Raw genomic sequence first — 21,275 nt, 5'->3', positions numbered from 1 at the left:
ACACCATGACACATGCTAATCACATACACACACACTAAGACACATGCTAATCACATACACATACACCATGACACATGCTAATCACATACACATACACTAAGACACATGCTAATCACATACACATACACCATGACACATGCTAATCACATACACACACACTATGACACATGCTAATCACATACACATACACCATGACACATGCTAATCACATACACATACACTAAGACACATGCTAATCACATACACATACACCATGACACATGCTAATCACATACACATACACCATGACACATGCTAATCACATACACACACACTAAGACACATGCTAATCACATACACATACACCATGACACATGCTAATCACATACACACACACTATGACACATGCTAATCACATACGCATACACACACCATGACACATGCTAATCACATACACACACACTATGACACATGCTAATCACATACACACACACTATGACACATGCTAATCACATACGCATACACACACCATGACACATGCTAAGCCAATACACATACACAGACGCATGCATGTGCGCGAACACACACACATAATACACATGCTGTACGTAAATACATTCAAATTACACAGTCTACACACATGCTTATCATGTACTGTACACCAAGAGTTACACATCACGTTACGTACACACGTACACTTCTCTACCTGTCCTACCACTTACATACTGTACTATGTGTCATCACACGTGTCATACAGCTGAATATGAGCTGCCCAGTCCGTTGTCTTATTTGTCTTACGCTCTTAGAAAAAAAAGTGCTAGAACCTAAAAGGGTTCTTCAGCTGTCTCCATTGGAGAACCCTTTGAAGAACCCTTTTGGGTTCCATGTAGAACCCTTTCCACAGAGGGTTCTACCTGGAACCCAAAAGAGTTCTACCTGGAACCAAAAAATTGTTCTACCTGAAACCAAAAAGTGTTATCCTATGGGGACAGCAGAATAACCTTTTTGGAACCCTTTTTTCTAAGAGTGAAGGTTGCGGCCAATTAAATGATTGTAACCAATAACCCTCGGATACAACTGCATAGTTCTCTGATGCCCACACGTTGCTGTGGTAAAAATGACCCAGTACAAAATTAAGTAATGTGAATTTATCACACAGTTGGAGTTCCCATCATGATAAGTCTCTCTCTCTCTCTCTCTCTCTCTCTCTCTCTCTCTCTCTCTCTCTCTCTCTCTCTCTCTCTCTCTCTCTCTCTCTCTCTCTCTCTCTCTCTCTCTCTCTCTCTCTCTCTCTCCTCCCTCTCTTCCTCATATCTGTTTGTGTGTCTCTCTCATTTATTGCAGCTGTTAGGGCAGAGAGGGGGCAGAAAGGGGGCCTTGTCTGCCACACAAGCGTTTCCTGATTAGCAGTCATTAGTGGTTATTATGACTCTGCCTGTGTGTGGATCTCAAGTCCCATTTAAATGCTGTTTATAACCCTCTCACTGAATTATCCTCCATTTAAAGGAAATCATAGTGGCTTACTCTGATGCAGTGATGAATTACTGAATAAAAGTTCTAATTAAATGTGTTTTTTCCTGAGGTTGTCAGGAATCCTGGCACCAAGTCTCTCTTAGCAGCTGCTAGAGTTCATCACAGTGCACACCATTTCCTAGTTTCAAGCAGATACAGAAAAGTTGGGAAGTTAACTGTGTGTGTATGTGCGTGCATGTGTGCATGCATGGTTGTGTTACGCTGTGCCTGTGGGTTGTTCAGGCCCCTCATGGACAACTTAACTAAAATGCTTTTGTTTTAACCCCTGCGACACACAACCCAAACTGCACCATCTGTTAAACCCCCATTTTATCACAGGCCCATTACCCGTTCATACAGAGTGATGTGTAAACATTTTGGAATTCCTCCATCCAATTAAGAGAGCCGTTTGCAAACCAGTGGATTGGGTTTCCTCTGCACTTACAGCACTGATAATGGAGACAGCTCTAAATATCCACTAATTAGCCAGAGAATTAGAGGCATCTGGGAGATAAACGCTGTAGCCCACTGAACGTGGCCTGGTACACAGCAGAACACGTCACACTGCACAGATCTAGAGGATTACAGGACACTCATAAACCACAGACAAATCATGTTCAGGGACAGAAGTTTGTCTTGACCCATGCAACCTGATCTTGTGACCTGACCCATGTGATCTGATCATTTGACCTTTTCATGTGACCTGACCCATGTGATCTGATCAGGATAATCTCTTGACCCATATCGAGGATACAAGGAAGACTAATGAAGCTCTCGTCAAATATCTGAGCTTTCCCACTATCTGCATCTCCCTTTACAGTAAAACATTTACAAAAATAAGTTGAATTTGAAAAATACTTTTACTTTTAACATTGCAGAACCAATTTTATTGGTTTATTGGTTTATTGCTTTCCCACTATCTACATCTCCCTTTACAGTAAAACATTTACAAAAATAAGTTGAATTTGAAAAATACTTTTACTTTTAACATTGCAGAACCAATTTTATTTCTGTAAACTTATGTTTACAATTTTTATTTATAAAATAAAGACAAATGGCTTGGACAAAATTATTGGCACCTGGAGCTAGTACTTGGTTACACAGCCTTTGGCCAAGATAACTGCAGACTAACACTTTTTGAACGGTGCCCTCCACCAACTGCTGTTTTCTGCTCTTGCCATAGGTTATGGACGCTATTCAGATCTGAACTCTTCATTGGCTACTCCAGAAAAGTCCAGTGTTTATTCTTGAACCATTCCAGGGTGCATTTGATGTGTGTTTGGGGTTGTTGTCCTGCTGGAAGATCAACAACCTTCAACGCTGGAAGATCGACAACCTTTCAGAAGTCTCTAAAACCTGACCCTTGGCAACACAGTGACTAGGGTCTAGTTTCAAGGACAGACTCTTTAGGCATCTCACGGCCTACGTCACTACTCTAAAATACTAAATAGTATCTACTGTAGCAAGATGTAGATTATGGAGGTTATTTGCAATGAGTGGCTGAGTTGCATCAACTACCTTCAATAAAACCACTGCAAAGGTTTTTCCTGCTAACTTTGGTTTCGATTTGTGACGTTCTGGCATAAATGCCTCGTGATTTGTTGGGAGAGTCCCCGGATTTGTTGTCTTCCCTTATCGACGTAGGTAGTGACATAGTTCCTCTATGCCAAAGGAGTCCATCATTGAAACCGTACCCTAGTCACTGCTTTTGCTTAGTGTTGGGTTTACGAGACTACACAGTTTTTATCAAATGTAAACTTGTTGCATAATCCAATGTCTATTTGTCACGCCCTGATCTGTTTCACCTATCTTTGTGCTTGTCTCCACCCCCCTCCAGGTGTCGCCCATCTTCCCCATTATCCCCTGTGTATTTATACCTGTGTTCTCTGTTTGTCTGTTGCCAGTTCGTTTTGTTTCGTCAGGCCTACCAACGGTTTTCCCTCTGCTCCTGTCTCTTGTTTGTGCCTGCGTTCTAGTTTTCCCGGTTTTGATCTTTCTGCCTGCCCTGACCCTGAGCCTGTCGTCCTGTACCTTTGCCCCACTACTCTGGATTACCAACCTTTGCCTGACCTGACCCTGAGCCTGCCTGCTGTCCTGTACCTTCGCTCCACGACTCTGGATTATCAACCCCTGCCTGCTTTGACCTGTCGTTTGCCTGCCCCTGTTGCTGTAATAAATATTGTTACATCGACAGTCTGCATTTGGGTCTTACTTGAAACGTGATTCTATTGATACATCCATTATTACTTTGTTCACAATAACAAGATCACACATTATAGGTATGCTCAGGGCACCCTCTTGAGAATTAAAATTATTAATGTTTAGCCCAATATGGTAAAGCACCCTTAATGAGAGTCTAGTTTGAACAAATACATTGTGGAAAACAGAACAAAACACCTTATACACCTCCTAACCTAGGCCTGACCTGTCCTAACCCCTCCCAAGCCAATAACCCAGGGCCACATGTCTTGTAATAAAGAAGTCCTCTTAGCAATAGAAGACTGGACAAATACAGGGGTCTGTTTGTATTTTATAGATGGAGGAAAGTAAAGATGGGGGGGTTGAGGCTAACATGGCTACAGATAAGAAATTGGCATTGTTTGTTTAGAATCCTGTCCAAACAGAGGCATTAATGAATTGAGAGGTGGAGAGTCCTGGACACCTCACTACTGTCCTCATTAGCAGGCGTACATTCTCAAGGGGCAAAGGCAAATATACATTTATACATTCACTCCCCAGTCTGGCCCAGCGTCGCTAGCAGAAATAACAGTGTTGCACAAAGACCTGGTATTTACCCTGCTTTAATGGAGGTTGCCATGGCGTTTCACAAATTATTGTAATTACGCTCACCATGCGGGTCACCCATGGTAACCGGCTGGTGGAAGGGTAGGGTGGGGAGGTTTGACTGGAGAGGAGGGAAAGTGATCATCTGTGATAAATAATAGGTTGAATTGCTGAATATAAAGCCCTTGATTAACCAGAAAATGTAAAAGAGGGCTTATTCTTTAGGCTTACTTGTCATCGGTTAGGGCCAGGGTGGGAGAGGGCTGACCAAAACTACCAAGGGACAGACAGATACAGTATATAGAGACAAGAGCAACAAAGAGAGACAGGTTGGTTGAGCCCTTGTAGCCCTGCTCTGTTTTGTTAAATTACCTGGAATTCATTGCGGAGGTGTCTGTGTTCATTGGATTAGAAATTGACTGGTATAATTATGTAATTGGTAGAGCTTTATCCTCGAAATGAGCTGTCACCTGGTGGAATTGATTTATTTCCCTTCCCCACTTCTCTGACATCCTCATTTCCAACCATAATAACTGACTAAATGATATAGGCTGCAGTGCCATCATATGGCATCTTTCCATTTAAGTGTTGCCTGTATAGTAGTCATTAAACTTTCCCAAGAAAAACAACTATATCAAATGTCTATATACCCACAGCCTGGACTTACAGTTGAGTTTAGTTACCATTTTCTAGCATAGGGGACGTGTGAATCCGTTATTGAAGGCAGTGGGATTGTAGCTAGTGGTCAGATATCAGACATGGTAGGAGATGACCCAGGTCAAATGAAAGGGAGAGAAACCTGCCACATTGTATGAGAGTTGAGGGGATCATCATTAAATACCACTACTGCCAGCAGCATACCACCCTGCATACCACTACTGGCTTGCTTCTGAAGCTAAGCAGGGTTGGTCCTGGTCAGTCCCTGGATGGGAGACCAGATGCTGCTGGAAGTGGTGTTGGAGGGCCAGTAGGAGGCACTCTTTCCTCTGGTCTAAAAAAATATCCCAATGCCCCAGGGCAGTGATTGGGGACACTGCCCTGTGTAGGGTGCCGTCTTTCGGATGGGACGTTAAACGGGTGTCCTGACTCTCTGAGGTCATTAAAGATCCCATGGCACTTATCGTAAGAGAAGGGGTGTTAACCCTGGTGTCCTGGCTAAATTCCCAATCTGGCCCTCAAACCATCATGGTCACCTAATAATTTACAATTGGCTCATTCATCCCCCTCCTCTCCCCTGTAACTATTCCCCAGGTCGTTGCTGCAAATGAGAACGTGTTCTCAGTCAACTTACCTGGTAAAATAACGGTAAAATAAAAATAAAATAAAAATAAAAATATGATCGAGAGATTCAATTCCTTGTTTCATTTCATTCACATGGCACTGATTTCTCCTCTGTTGAGTAATTTGCCTCAATAAATATTTAAAAAAGGACAAATATTGCCCAGATCAATTTGTGTTTGTTCTGCTGGTTAACCATGAAAGGTTCATGCTGCTACAGCCATACCTAGCTAGGAATAGTGATTCATTAGTTGCGGTAGTGAGTGGGAGTGTCATACCAGTGTGACTTTAGCTCATTTTGCCAGGGGAAAGGCAGGTGCCAATTAGATCTGAGTAAAGGTTCTTCTATACATGCACTTCTGTTATAAAGTGTATTATGAAACCCCCATCACAGGACGATCAGCCCCACTCCCCCCTGCCCTGCCCACTATCCTGATGGACTAAAATTGCTCCAAGTAGACGGGATTGATTCAATGGTTTCTACTGATTTTGAAAGAAACCTCTGGTTTATAATGATACTATTCAAGCTGTTACAATGGATACTGATTTGAGATAGACAGTTGAGAGCAACAGAGTGAGAGAGGGGGGGAAAGAGAAAGAGAGAGGTGAGAGAGAGAGCTAGAGAGAGAGAGAGAGAGAGAGAGAGAGAGAGAGAGAGAGAGAGACGGAGTGAGAGAGAAAGAGATCACGAGAGCGCGAGAGAGATAGAGAGAGACGGAGTGAGAGAGAGAGACTGATTGGTGGACTTGTTATGGGGTTGTTGAGCTGCATGTTTGTCCAAGAGGACTGGGGTTTTGTGGACAGTGATTGTCCCCCTCATCTTTTTATTGTTCTCCCTCCTATATCTCCCCCTATTTTATCTCCCCCTCACTTTTCCCTTTTCTTCCTCAGTTGTATTGATGTGCATCACAGTTTCCTATTTTCTCCAGTTCAAATTGCAGCATGTTAATTCTCCCACAAATTACAGCAATAGCAGGTATCTCTCTGTGATACTTTATAGAGGGGAGCAATCAGGGATAATTGAGTGCCTTTCAGATGGAGCCCAGCACATTCACTCCATTCAGATGGAGCCCAGCACATTCACTCCATTTCAAAGAGCATCCATTTATCGCCTAATCGCCCTTTAAGCACTGAATTTCTGGAACACAAATGATTTTGCTTATGTGTATTTGGGAATCATAGTCTTTTGAGGATGGATAATAGAAATCAAATCCCTTTCACGAGAGCTGACATTTCTACATTTTCCAATTGAAATTAATTTCAAAAATTTAGCATGAATATCTTCAAATTGCTGACAATTATACCTTTCAATGGGAACAAATTACTCGCAACAAAAAGTGGAGACATCAACTGGTGCTTCAGTTAAATGGCTTTGTTTCCCAATTCCCTGCTTTTCCTTATTTTCCTTATAAAGATGTACATACAGTATATTGACTCAGGAGGCGACCTGCTTTGTGGATTACTTTCCATTCTCGTTTTTGCCCATTAAATTAACTCAAATTGGTTCTTTTTGTTAAGCTTCAACAAACCTGTTTAGGATTTTCGTTTCTCTACGGCAGCTGCAGACATAACTGTTGATGTGTTTACAATGGAAGTTGTGTGGCCAGAATCATGCTGCTTGACCTCTAGTCAACAATTGATTTTAGGTGTAGCAAAGCATTCTGTTTGAACTATTAGACTGAATACCAATGTGGACTGAATAATGCTAGGTATTGGACAGAAGTTTTAAGGTTTGTTTTCAATCTTGGCCATTGTGTTGGTAAACAGTTTACAACATGGATGTGATGGTGTAATGGGAATGCATCCATGTGGGTGTGTAGGGTTCAATAAATTCCCTGGTTGTCCCAAAATCCTGTTTGGTAGTCCCAATATCCTGTTTGTTAGTCCCAAAATCCTGTTTGGTAGTCCCAATATCCTGTTTGGTAGTCCCAAAATCCTGTTTGGTAGTCCCAATATCCTGTTTGGTAGTCCCAAAATCCTGTTTGGTAGTCCCAAAATCCCGGTTGGCATTCCCGGAATGAGGAGGGAATAAGCAGGAAATCCAGCCCTGGATTTCTGGAAAATCTGGGAATTTATTGAAAGTCGCTGGAATGTGAGTGGCACTTTTAGGGGCTTGTAGCCAAAGGAGGGGGAACATTGGATTGCTCTGATAAAGAAGTAATTTCACAGATGGTTAAGTCCAGCGTTGCTCAAGCTGAAAAATCTGCAACTTTGCTGTGAAAAGAGCTTTTAGGCTTACAACAGATCAGCAAATAGGAGTCATGGAATGTGATAATGTGTGTTGGAGATGGAGGGGAAGGGTTCATTAATAGTGCATTGCTGAACTGACAGGCTACAGTTCGTGGGTCAACAGTTGCCAAGCCAAACAAGAGTATTAAAACCATTCACACCTCTTCCTAATTCCCCTAAAGTGTTATTCATGCAAGAATTGCATGACTACTATGGGGACACAACGGTGCAGGCCCAATAATGACAATTAGCAGAAAGAATAATGCCGAATCAAATTGACAGTCACTGCTCATCAGCTTCTCACACAATATCTTATCAAAACAAATGATTATGAAGGAGGTCATTTCTCTGCTTTTCTCCATCGCTCACGTGTATAACTGGAACAACAGTGGCAGGTGTTGAGTTGAGTTATGGCAATTACGGAGGGATTTACAAACAAAACAAAAGGTTTTCACAGGTCTCCCCTGCTCTCATAGGGAACATCACAGGATCCATCTCTCTGCTCCTCCATAACAATATTTATTATGATCAATTTGTAATGAGCTCCTCTGTGGCTTTTGGAATAAGCTTCTGGTCCAGCTCATTTGTTGATGGCTGGAATATGCTGAACCTATCACAAAAGGACTTTAACCATTTTGATGATAGAGCACTTATACAGGTTGAGAATAGCTCTGATAGCAGCTCAGCTATTCATCCAGTCATTTCTGTAGAATCCATTCTTACAATTCCTAACCCCTCAGACTGTCCATTTTGTCCAATGCAGCCAGTTGAAATGTTTTCTCAAGTGGTGGTCATTTTGGGGAGGAGAATAAATGATGCGCCTATATATTCCTCTGGACATTTTGACAGCCCTCACTTTACAGTGGTCGCAATCAGAACGCATCCACAATGCAAATTGGACCAATCACTGTCCTAGGAGCAGGATAAGGAGACAGCGGGAAAGAGGGCGCCATCACACTGCCTGGACGGCCCGTGTTGATTGAAAACAGTCTTCAGACTCTGGGAAATGATAGGGAGAGTAATTGACGAGAGGGCAAAAGGATAGCCCTTCATAAATAATGGGATATGGAGCATGTGTTTGAGCTGGCCAGCTAGGCCTCGTTTGGAACGCTCAAGACAAGCTTCAGGCCTGGTATTTTCATCTGGGGCCGGAGCACTGAGAGGCCTAAGGGATCGTTATCATCACACGTTGCCATGATTGATGTCACTTGATTGAAAAAGGGGACCCTCTTAGAATGGATTTGTTTAAATGTTAGTGAACACTTTGGGAGTTTGTAGCGAAAGGCAGGGAGGCTGGTTAGATGTGTAATCAATAGATGAACGCTCATCTGTCTAGGCTGGACTCCGGGGGAGAGGCTAACATGATTCTTTCTCCGTTCTCTGTTCTTCAGACACCACTTAGGCATTCAAGGTTAGCTGTATATATTTATTCATCAATTTATTTCTATTCCCCCTGATTCAAGGGCCACCGTTCAGCAGCACGCAACAGTTCACACGTATAATTCTGAGAAAACACACACACAGACATACACACATCAAGACGAATAAACACACACCTCTACTGATTTAGAAAATGCATTTGCATGTTAAACTCCATGGCGTTTCCCACCCTTCAATTAGACGTTGTACTGATTCACTCATACAATTCCACATAGCTGAAAGTATGCAATACCTTATTGCAATACCTTCTAGTCATGTAGCACCCAACACTTTAAGCAGCTAGGCTAAAAGTAATGATAACTACATGTGCATTCCTACACTCAAAATGGAATGCACAACTTGTTCCAACATGAAATGTGACCCAATTGGACATTTAATTTATTCTTCCCTATGAATATCTCTGCCAATGCTGTTGAGATGAGACCAGAGAACCTAATGATTGGCCTCTGTTCTGTGGTTCACTGATCAGACCTCTGTCATTTAGTTCCTAACAGATTTGGCTGCTGGTCATCTGAGAACAGACCTGCAAAAGCATAGATACCACACAGATGTGTTCTCTCACCTGCAATGCAAGGCAACCTTTTAAACCCATTTTCCCCTTAATTATTCAGGCACATTTGTTCCCTTTTCCTCTTTAAATTCAATAGCTCGGGAATAAGCTCTGATTTCTGAATAGGACAGGCAACAGCGAAGAGAGAGGGATGAAGAGAGGGATGAAGAGAGAAATGAAGAGAGAAATGTCAGAAGGAGGAGAGGATGGAGATTCAGGGGGGATGGCGTTCACAGCTAATCTACATGTAGACCACAATCCTCTCTGCCTGATTGGTGTCTACCAAGTTAAATGTGGAGGCAATTTAAAACACAGTGTGAGCTATTCGGTGAAACGTAAAAAACGCAGACGATTGAATATCTAATATCAACAGATTCTCTGTCGACTTTGATTGGATTCTCTTGTGAACAACTTTTCATTCCCACTCCGGCTACTGCGCTCTCTCATGCCCTGTATCTGTAACTCCTCATACTCATGTCCTATCATGTGGTCTGTGCGATTACATGCATATTTACATGTCATTTACCACATTGATAACCTAAAATGGTCCTTAATCTGCTCTGCTCATTTTCTCTCAGGCTCCATGTCTTGCTGGGACTCACTCAGCCCACCCCCTGAGCCCTGCACCATTGTGAATCCACTGGCACAATTGTCAAACCAATTATTAATTCTCTGCAATTACAATCGCACAAAGAACTTTTCTCTGCTCGGAGTGATGATTAAATTAACAGCTATTCCAGCTGCCTAATAACATCTAATAGAATATTCATAAGCAGCTCAAATGGAATGTGTTATCTCCATTAGCTTCATCATGCTCACTTAATTACATGCTTGTTATTGTATTTACACCTTGTTAGCACTCACTGAAGCTGACACACTTTGTGACTGGCTGTGCAGCCTGTAGAAGAGATTATCACAGCATCTCTCTCTCTCGCTCTCTTTCGTCATCTCTCTCTCTCTATCGCTCTCTTTCCTCATCTCTCTCTCTATCTTTCTGTTTTGCTATTTTCTACTCTCCTTTCTTGGCTAAGTCATTTTAGCTCTCATTTTCAAAATAATGTACTCTCTTTCCTCAGCCTTTCTCTCTCCTCTCCATCTTTCTTATTCATGCTGTAAGGCATGCCATTTGACTTGTGATATGGCTCCTGCTGTGCTCCTGCTGTGCCCCAGTGGTGCTTTCAGGTGAATGTGTTCAAGGGAAAAAGATGCCTCATACAGTCTCCATCGCTTTAGAATGATCTATCTACCTCTCCACTCCTCAGATTGTTCAAATACAAATCGGAAAGATAAAAAATCTAATCTTGAACAATTGATGGCATGATTTCTTTTGTTTTGATTACCTTTAATCCTCCTCTTTATCTTCCCTGTTTTCTCTTTACTTTCTCTTGTATTGGGTTGTTTTGTGTTATCATCGTGTGCTCATCTCTCAGAGTTTCACCCATGACTCTCAATCTGTGCTAGTTGAGCAGTATTTGTCCAATGCTTGGAATAAGGCCTGGCTGTGTGATGGCCATTGTCCCAAGCCCTGTCACCAAGGTATGGGCGTTATAAGGCGCTTGATTTTTTTTTTTTAAGTATATATTTTTAATATAAACTAATTTCTAAACTGATTATTATGTTTTAAATTCATGCTTATCCCTATTCAATTATTCTTCCGTCTTTCCAAATGTATTTTCCTCTTTACATATTTTCCTCTTTCCTTAGATTCACCTCATTTCCCCCTCTGTTTGTTGATATCATCAAATGTGTACCTTCAGAATACGTAAATGGGAAGGTTTTAAATTATTTCTAAAAACAAATTTCGGAAAATGTTTATTCAATAATAGAGTTCTAATTTGTTCTGATATATATTTGTGTAAGTCAATAACCCATCTACAGAGTGGGTAAACTTTTTCTCTCACGTGCTCTCTGTACGTTTCATGCTGTTGAATACACCTCTCAATTATGTCCTCAGAATGATTTCCTTATTCATTTCATTGCTACACAGTTAAAAGCAAGGAAAGGTGCAAAGTTTGCCATTTGAAAGTTTATTGAAAATCAAAAAAAATTCTATAATATAATATAATTTGTTATGATATTTTGTACACTTCTCTCTATCTCTGAGCCAGCTCCCCAATGTCCACCTTCCTCTTCCTTTCTCTCCCTCTCTCCTCCTTCTCTGCCCACATGGCAGTAAGTCAAAGTTTGGTTGTAACTCCCCTACAGCTGTGAGGTGAAGTAAATAGTCCCCTTTCTCCAGCCTGGAGGGAAAAGTCAATATGCCATCTACAGAGTGGGTAAACTCACTCACTCTCTCTCTCAGTGAGTTTATTTTTATCTTATTGATAGACTAATTTGTGATCCAACAAAATGCCTGGCATTTGAGGCGTTGCACAGTGACAACTTAAAATTGGTGGCTACTAATTTTTTCCCTCTGTTTATCCAAATTATAACTTGTTGGCCTTTATTGTTTCATTGCCTGCATGTGCCGTTGTTCTTTAGTCTGATTAAACAACTTGTGTGTGGTCAAATGTGTTCAAAAACATCTTGGCATTCAGAGGAGTGTTTCAGCATGGCCTGTTTCCCTCTTTGGGGCTTATTAGCCAAAGCCTCTCAACCACCCATCACAATATGACAGGTGTTTGGCTGTTCCTTATTTTCTTCTTGCCTCTGGGTTTCCTTGTAATGCCTGGATTAGGCTACTCAATGAAATTCAATTTACTGTGTTGCTGATAGTCCTTTGAAGGGGGATTGGTGTAGGCCTATCCTGGACTATTATTCTCTCGCCATTATTCATGACATTGTCGAATATGTAAGTAGGCTGCCTCAGGGAATAATGGAACCCCCAGCCTTTTAACAACGTGATTTCCTTGTTGCTCTGAATGGAAAGCTATGAGATGACAAACCGCTTAATAAATAAAGTCTTCTAATTGGATGAGGGAGAATGAGCTGCAAGGGAATTAACGCAAGTCGCACAATGAGTGCCATACTTCAGCCATTCTTTGCTTTTCAAAATCGATCAGTCATTCAACGTTATCTCCCGTCGATTTTTAAGGTTTATTCATCCTGGAACAGGATTCACTAATCGGGTTATTGTCCATTTTTAAAGATGCGTTCTTGAGATGCCGACGAAATGCGGTATCATGAAAACAATGTTACATTTTAAAATATTTAAAATATTTTTCGAACTGTTTCTTTGGGTTAACTTTTACGCCATGCTATTTGAAAAGGGGAAAGAAATGGCTAAAAATGCGCGCACACATACACAGAGATGTAAACGCTTGGAAAACACTTGGAAAGATAGTTGGGAAAGAGTTAGCCCTTGTAACAATGCCCCTATACTAAAGGGAATCCAGCTGGTGGAAAAGGAAATAAAGCTACTTCCAGTGACCCTTTTATTTAAAAATCGCTTTATCGTGTCCTTTAAATTAGACGAGATTAGTAAGTAAAAGACGCGAGGGATTTTCAATAAAAAGATAAATTAATCCGAGAGGTAATTTCACGCGATTTGGTTCAGCGGCATGGACGGGGTCAAATTGAGCAGAAGAGTTAAATAAAGGTTCAAAAATATATATTTAAAAAAGGCACGGTAACTGCTATCGAGTTAATAGCCAGTGGTAGGGCTCCCGAACGTGAGATCAAGAGGAAACACTAAATCTAATGAGTTGGTAGGCTTCGGCACCACATATGAAAATAAAATCTGTATTTTTTTATGTTTTTTAATGCCGGTCTACGTTTTGTTGCAAAATAAATATGACCACATAAATCCCTTAATCTACACCTTTGTCCCTGTTTAAGAGTTGAATCCAGCTCTTGAGCTCCATCAGTGGGACTATAAACTAGGCTACATCAATCCATACTGGGCAAGAGTATTTTTGGAGACACATCTGTTTCTCTTTTGCATGCTTGTTAATACTGTTTCATGCTGTTGAATACACCTCTCAATTCTGTCCTCAGAATGATTTCATTTAGCATTTTTCATTTCATTGCAACACAGTTAAAAGCAAGCAAAGGTGCAAAGTTTTCCATTTGACAGTTTTTTGTCAACTGATTCATCTGAAACCAGGAAAGAATATATATATGTGTGTAAAATGTTCCTCCTGAAAACTTGCTTCTGGCTCATACATGATTGATCATAAATAATAACTTGAATACCCAAGTAATTTAATTAGACTGCGAAAATCTATCTACCAACAAACACCATATCATCAATACATTAAATATACATTAGGCTTATATGATCTACAGCATTGCTCTCCTTTTAAACCTCTCCAGGGCCTAGAGCTGTTCTTTTGGTGGCCTGTAGCACCCTGTGCGAGGCTGCTAATGGGTCATTCCTGAGGGTCAAAGGGCAGGGAGTTCACTATTTGTATTTCTTCTCTCTTCCTCAGTTTATGAGGAAAGCATGTTGTGGACAGTCTGGAGTAACAGAACATTGGGACAACTAACTCGGAAAGATGAGGCCTTGTTGTGCTATAGCCTACCACTTCAAAGCTGCTATTCCTTTGGTCATGACTCCTGCTCCATGTAGAGGGAATTGGAGGGGGTTTATTGTCTCTCAACACACCTCCTTCCCAGTGGTGCTGGAAGGTAGGATGTTGAGTTGTGTCAGCTGAGCTGAGTGCTCTTTGGCTTTGAGGCGCAGTGCTGCGATACTGGAGGCCCGGCGGTCCACAGGTGAGGAGGGGGAGGCCTCTGACAAGGCTGTTGGGGGCTGGACTGGGGCCTCTACTGCAGGTATGGACTGGCGTAAGAGTGTCAGGGGACCCATGCTGGAGAAGAGTCTGTCAATGGAAGAAGAGCGATAGGGAAGGTTGGAAGAGATAGATACCGAAGATGTCAGGGAAGGAGAGAAGTGAGAAATAATTAATTATACATTTAGTCCAAAGTAACCACTTCAATCAGATGAAGCCTTACTAATAGAGGTGCTGATGGTGCTCACCTTCCAAAGGAGGGGCTAATAAAGGTGGGGTGTCTAAACATGGCTGCTCCCAGGAAGGGGCCAAATCCCAGGGGGGAGGAAGAGCTGGTGAGGGGGTGGGTTAGACCCTGGAATGAGGTGGTAGCAGCTGTCCAGGGACAGTCCAGGGAGGGGTGAGAGTGGGGCGAAAAAGGACTTCCCTCCAGGTAGTGACTTAGGTGGTGTGCTGCACCCAGGGGTTCAGAGATGGGGTGGCCCTGGGGGTGAGTCTGAACCCCAGATTTCTCTCGTTTCCGCCACTTAGCTCTACGGTTCTGGAACCACACCTTAGATAGAGGGAGGAGAAGAAAAACAATTAGGCCTAGCGTTGGGGTTAGAGTTATGTGGTTCTGGTTAGTATTTCAAAATGTTTGGTAACATACTTAGTATTATCTATTTAGTATGTGTTACTTATTGAAATTGTAATTTGGACATGATAATAAAGCATGTTTTGTTAAAATTGAAAGTAAAACAATTATTGTCGACAGTGAAGAGAACAGAGAGGGAGGATTCCCCTCCATACAGACTGGTTATACACTGGTTATAAAACGAAACATACGGAATTTACGAGGTTTTATCACCTCTCCAAAATATGATTTGCTAATCTACAGCTGAAGCGAGTGACATCTGGGGGTTGAATGCTTAGTCTGTTATCTAAGGTTGAGACTCGAGTTTCAAAATGTAAGCAATGTCCTAAAAGGAGGATGGTACGGTAGCTAGCATCTATAACGGCGTCTATCTGACTTGAAGTGCGAGACATCATCATATCAATGCAGGACTATTACAATAAGAAGATGGGAAATCAAACAGCATTACCCGCCACCGCTATGCGAGGATGGCACTTACGTCAATACTGGCTGTTTGAACTGATATTAAGTGCACGATAAAGTCATGAACGCCCTGAAGCAAATTCCGTTTTCTGGTGTGTTTTTTAAATAATTTTCCCCTGAACTGTATTACTTAACGTAATAATAATACCAATAATATGCAATTAGGTCTATCATAGACTTTACACTTATATTATAATGCACATTATTATAGGATATCATATAATGTTCTTGCATGTTATCGAAAATAAATATGGTCATAATGATGTAAAATATGAACTAATAATAATTTAGACTCACTTGCACACGCGCCTCGGTGAGATTCAACTGCATCGCTAACTCCTCCCTAAATTGAAAGAAGAAAAAATGGCAAATAATATTCAGTATCATCGCTTTAAACATACAAATCCAATGATGACAATAATACAAGCCTAAAGATACAATAGAAATTACATTATATAAAATATGAAATATTGTTGGATTAGCCTACTTTCTGTGTAGGCTTCTTATAATGAAAATAAACAATGACAATTAATAGCTATCAAAATTCAAAATTCTGCTGTTTGAATCAATAGAAATCCTGTCTCACAAATATGTTGCAATTATTCAAACAAATAGCTCCACCATTTAACAAACCTTTCTATCTGCAGCAGCCAACTTCAATTGACCTCTCAATAATTTAAACACATTCGAACAATATTTTAGGCTACAAAAAAATTGCAACCACAATTACCATGAGTAAAAAAATCACAATATTTCACAATTATAATTAATAATAATGAAAATTAGTTTGTCACTGTCAGATGATCATTACAATGGGTTTAAAGGAATATAATATTTAAAGCAATATAATAGCCTACTCTATAATATTTAATTGGTATTCTATTCCTCGCACACACACATCTTTTAATATTTCGTTTTGTTATGTGTGAATTATAGTGTACAACACGTATTATTATTATTAATAAAAAAGTAGGCTAATAGTGCGTAATATGACTGTTATATAATAATTCATAACAATTTAATAAATAATATTACTGTTCTGATATTACTATTAATGATAATAAATGTTTGATATTCTTACATTTCTTAGCCAAACAATGTTCATTTATATGTTGATCACCTCAATGCAAGGATTTACCATTAAAAAGGCTAACTTTCGAATCATATCTAGACTCCCAATTTGGGTTATCACAAACTGAAAGCTCAATTTTTATTTTATTTTCATAACCATAGGCCTAGCCATATATGCAACAGATTAACATTTTGATAGTGTTAAAATAACTGATTTAAAAAAGCGCTGGCACATGAGAATTCTACCTCGTGAACACATCCGGGTAGTGCGTCTTCTGGAAAGCTCTCTCCAGCTCCTCAAGTTGATAACTTGTAAACGTAGTCCTGTATCTCCTCTGTTTTCGCTTTAGCATCCCCTCCTCTGAGTCACTGCCAGCTGAAAGGCACACGTTGTCCTCGCTATCTTTTACATCTCCATCGATGTGCAAACTCTCCCCGTTCTTTGGGGACATTTCTACGTCTTCGCAGATGCACTCCTTGCCAGTGTCCTCGAATTTTGGGGCGCCAAGTTCACCCTGCCCCTCTTTCCCTCGCCCGAGGTTCTGTACTTCCTCGGTCGGACTGTGGGACGCGTTCTCCCTGTATGATTTACTGCGGCTGATGTTAACTTGTGGCGCCTGAGTGATTTTCAGAATTTCGTGGGCTTTGTCTAGAGGACTCTCCCTGTCTTTTTGCTCCTCATGCTCGCGAATTCCGCGACTGGAGTCCATGAACTTCCCCGCTGGGCCATATAGACGCCGCAACTTGGTGGGCAGGTGTATGTCGGCATCTGTCTGAGAGGCTGTGAAGGCAGACCGTTTATTTTAAGGAACTTATAAATAATCAACAGCGTAATATGCAATATGTTTAATAAGACTATTATATAGCCCTGTATAGGCTAGTCTTCTCTAAAAACCCATAGGCGGGTCTAATGAAATGTAAGTTAAATGCAAAGGGCAGGCTGCACAAATTTTAATCTTAAAACTCAAACCTATTTTTTTGTGTCTCATGTTGTTTTGTTCGTATGCGTTTTGAACGCTATATCCAGTGCTTGACATGGGCGGGAGCTGAGTAGGCCTACCGGCACCTCCGGTTTTACTGCTTGAGTTCCTCTTTTAGACTATTAGCTCAAACGTATCGTGGAGCTCCTGCACCTAAATACTGTATAAACATTACCGGCACCCAAAATGAGTACCGGAACCTATTTCAGTCCAAGTCAAGCACGGGCTATATCTTAACCATTAGCTGCAAATGCAATATACATTTGGACATGTTTACATTTGGACATGTATTATTTAATTGCATATTGCGCCCAGAGTAGGGTGCAAGGTGTTACAGAGAAAGTCAACCAACAACATATTACCTTCCAAAGACGCATTATGCTCCACTCTCCCAGCCAGCACTGGTAAACTTTGCATTCCTGTGAGTCTGACTTTGAGAGGACTTCTCCGGCCGAGTATGCTTTCGATGCAGTACGAGAGCATGGGGGATTTAGGTTTACTCTCGGTTGTGTCAGAGGCATCTTTATCACTTGGATGGCTCATGTTTTTCACCGCACAGGTGAGCCTCTTGTCCGGACTGAGCTTGACTGCGTAAAAGTATGTTCGTCAACCGCGCTGCCTCCCCTCTCACCCCCCGTCTACACTGACATCTGAAGGCTACTTTACTTGTCACAGTCCCAAATCTGTCGCATCCACGTGTTCTAGCCTTCCTATTGGTTGCCAGCTGAAAAAATAAGCATAATAGCCCCCGATTGTCAGTCAAGTTCAATTTCAAGAACCAGCCAGATCACAGCTTACTTTTTTAAAGAGCTGTTGCCATACGTTTCGATGTTAGGCTATTAAAATCCTTATCATTTAAATTCTTACGCACGTTTAGATCAGACACTTTGACATATGGATAAAATTGTGTTATAGACCTAGGTAAGGAAGAACAATAACCTATAGGTAGGATATAGATTATTATAGGACAGGTTATATAGGGGGACTGACGTTTTAATGTGCAGCGATCAGTGCTAAGGTGTGTGTCATTGAGTAGCGCTATAACGTCAACCGTGAATTGAATGCCACCTGCTGTAATTGTTTTGCCATTGCAGGTTAGGAAACGAACGCAGTTTTCGTTTTCTCTCTCGTTCGCTCCCTTTCTATTTCTCGCTCTCTTTATTGGCAATTTGGCATGAAGTACACAGGTAGGCCTAGCTATATAATTACCTTTTTTTTATCACATTGAATGCATTCAAATCAATGGCAATAGCATTAGATATTGTGTGTTTCTGTCTATTTTACGCACTCCTGCGTAATTGTTGTAGTTGAGGAATAAAGGATTGGGGGAAAAAATAGATTTCAATTTTTTTTAGATTTAAAATCACTCACATTTCTCTGGCCTGTAGGGTTGAATGGTTTATCAATTTCCATAGACACTTGGCAAACAGGATGTTTAAACTCTCAGCGTTCGAGAATGTGTGACCATGGAGACGGGTAAACAAACCAAGAAAGCGGTTGTTGGTAGAATGGCTGCGAAAAATGAAACAGCGCAAGAATCCGTCGATGGGCCATATTACCTCGAAAAGGTGTTGATACCAGATGACTCAGACGACGATTATCAATATGAGGAAGTTCTGGCCGATGAAGAAAGGAGCATGGCAGAGGGGGATGATGAGGATTTGGAGGCCGCGGTAAGGGCATTGCGCGATGCTTCAGATGGAACGGGGTCAGTGTTACAGAGGCTCAGCTCAGGTAAGCAACCCGTCTCCCACGTTCCAGAAGTGGTGGACGACTTTCTCCGCAACTTCCTTGTCAAAATGGGCATGAGCAGAACTTTGGATTGTTTCCAAGCAGAGTGGTACGAAATGGAGCAGAGGGGGTTGTTGAAAACCGAGCTAGTGGAGTTTGTGCCTGACGCGTATACACACAACCAACTTCTAGACAACGAGCTGAAGAATGTACAGAGAGAGCGGGACAGCTACAGGCAGGCAGCTTCCAAAGCTAGCGAAACACTGGTCAAGCTTCAGAAAGAGAGGGATTTCCATCGTCTGCAGCATAAGCGTGTTGTCCAAGAAAAGAACAGGCTTGTTGAAGACATCAAACGACTGAAGAAGCACTATGGGTCATATGAGCCTGCACTGAAGCAGTTGAGTGATAAGTACCAAGTGGCGCTGAAACAGAAGATGCTCATCAGTTTAGAGAGGGACAGAGCATGTGGCCAGGCCAACAGCCTGGAAGCCACCCTGTGTAATGTACATTCCTCATCTACAATCCGCTCAGCCAACAGAGACATAGGTCTGCCCCCACAACAGGAGAAATATCAGAGTAAGTCTGGGAAAGGAGTCCAGCTACAGAATGATGGAATTGCCCTCTATGACCAAGACAAAGACCCAACTAAAAACACAGCTCAGAAACACCCGAAAGACTCAGAGTTTCCTGTCAGCAGCCGTGTGAACCCCTACTTAGGCCAAATTAAAGCCCTGGCCTCACACTGCCCCAAAGCATCTGGATTCCGCTTCACCAACTCACTGAAGGCCCATACCCTGCCAATAAGCTGTCTCGCCCTGCACCCCCGCAAGTTTATTGTAGCCTCCTCCAGTGACGATCAGCTCTGGAGGTTGTGGGGTATGCCCATGGGGGACATGATCATGACTGGAGAGGGTCATAGTGATTGGCTCTCTGGCTGCAGCTTTCACCCAAATGGTGGTAGCCTGGCCACCACCAGTGGAGACACAACAGTAAAGATCTGGGATTTCTCCCAAGGCCGCTGCATCCTGACTCTGGATGGTCACACCCATGCCACTTGGGGCTGCTCCTTCCACTCATGTGGGGACTTTGTGGCCTCCTGCTCAATGGACAACACTACAAAGGTGTGGGACCTGCAGAGCGAGCGCTGTCGTAGCACGCTGCGTGGCCACGTTGACTCGGTCAACAGTGTTACTTTCCTGCCCTTTTCCAACACTCTTCTTACGTGTTCAGCTGATAAAACCCTGTCTTTGTGGGACGCCAGGATTGGCCTGTGTGCACAGACCTTCTATGGCCACCAGCACTCCTGCAACCATGCCACCTTTAATGCACTGGGCAACACTGTTGCCTCCTGTGATTCATACGGAGTGGTCAAACTATGGGATGTGAGGAAAGTAGCAGCCATGATAACCATGGACACTGGGCCACATCCCAGCAACCAAATGGCCTTTAGCCCGTCAGGCCGAACACTGGCTATCGCCAGTAATGATGGCTCAGTTAAGCTGGTGGAGCTGGCATCTACTCAGGTGTCCAGTTTATTGGGCCATGATGATGCTGTCCAGAGTGTAGTCTTTGATCACAAGGGGGAGTACTTATTATCAGCTGGGTCAGATGGTGCCATTCTCATCTGGTCATGAAATTAATAAATGCTTAAAATGATTTTTAGCTGATTATTAAATGTAAAATAGACTTCTAATTGCTGACATGTGTTACATTGTTTGATTCTTGCACAGAATTCTGTTCTCCAAATATCTTATTTTTGAAGAACAGTTACCATTTTTCCTGAATAAAATAAGATATTTTAAAGATGTTTTATAATTTACTAATTTATTTCTGAATTGAAGCATGAATAAATAAATAAGGTTTTAATGACCTTATTTGCATGATTCACATTAGCTATGCCTATGATTAATACAAATCACTAATTTAATTGACACAAGTAGTATGTCTGCCAG

General features: G+C 41.8%; 2 protein-coding genes across 2 annotated transcripts; one reads left to right on the top strand and one right to left on the bottom strand.

Moving 5' to 3' along the window:
- Positions 1-11,814: 11,814 nt before the first annotated feature.
- LOC129863405 (aristaless-related homeobox protein-like) lies at positions 11,815-18,725 on the bottom strand. Its single transcript, XM_055935370.1, has 5 exons — positions 17,955-18,725; positions 16,859-17,393; positions 15,839-15,884; positions 14,694-14,998; positions 11,815-14,535 (listed from the first exon to the last, which is right to left on the bottom strand). The coding sequence occupies exons 1-5, from the start codon at positions 18,133-18,135 to the stop codon at positions 14,310-14,312; spliced, it is 1,293 nt and encodes a 430-aa protein (XP_055791345.1). The 5' UTR covers positions 18,136-18,725; the 3' UTR covers positions 11,815-14,309.
- Positions 18,726-18,932: 207 nt separating this feature from the next.
- Positions 18,933-21,259, top strand: LOC129863402 (sperm-associated antigen 16 protein). Its single transcript, XM_055935367.1, has one exon. The coding sequence runs from the start codon at positions 19,059-19,061 to the stop codon at positions 20,955-20,957; it is 1,899 nt and encodes a 632-aa protein (XP_055791342.1). The 5' UTR covers positions 18,933-19,058; the 3' UTR covers positions 20,958-21,259.
- Positions 21,260-21,275: the final 16 nt, after the last annotated feature.

Source organism: Salvelinus fontinalis, chromosome 10 (genome assembly GCF_029448725.1).
Source record: "Salvelinus fontinalis isolate EN_2023a chromosome 10, ASM2944872v1, whole genome shotgun sequence".
NCBI lineage: Eukaryota > Metazoa > Chordata > Actinopteri > Salmoniformes > Salmonidae > Salvelinus > Salvelinus fontinalis.
The sequence above is the reverse complement of the archived record's forward strand: the minus strand, read 5'-3'. Positions and strand labels throughout refer to the sequence as shown.

What these genes read in the sequence shown, in the direction of transcription:
- LOC129863405 (XM_055935370.1), bottom strand. Translation starts at nt 18,135, where the DNA reads ATGAGCCATCCAAGTGATAAAGATGCCTCTGACACAACCGAGAGTAAA. An exon ending in TACCCGGATGTGTTCACGAG is followed by an intron (nt 15,885 to 16,858) that starts GTAGAATTCTCA and finishes CTTTCAATTTAG; the next exon opens with GGAGGAGTTAGCGATGCAGT. An exon ending in TCACCGAGGCGCGTGTGCAA is followed by an intron (nt 14,999 to 15,838) that starts GTGAGTCTAAAT and finishes CCTCTATCTAAG; the next exon opens with GTGTGGTTCCAGAACCGTAG.
- LOC129863402 (XM_055935367.1), top strand. Translation starts at nt 19,059, where the DNA reads ATGGAGACGGGTAAACAAACCAAGAAAGCGGTTGTTGGTAGAATGGCT.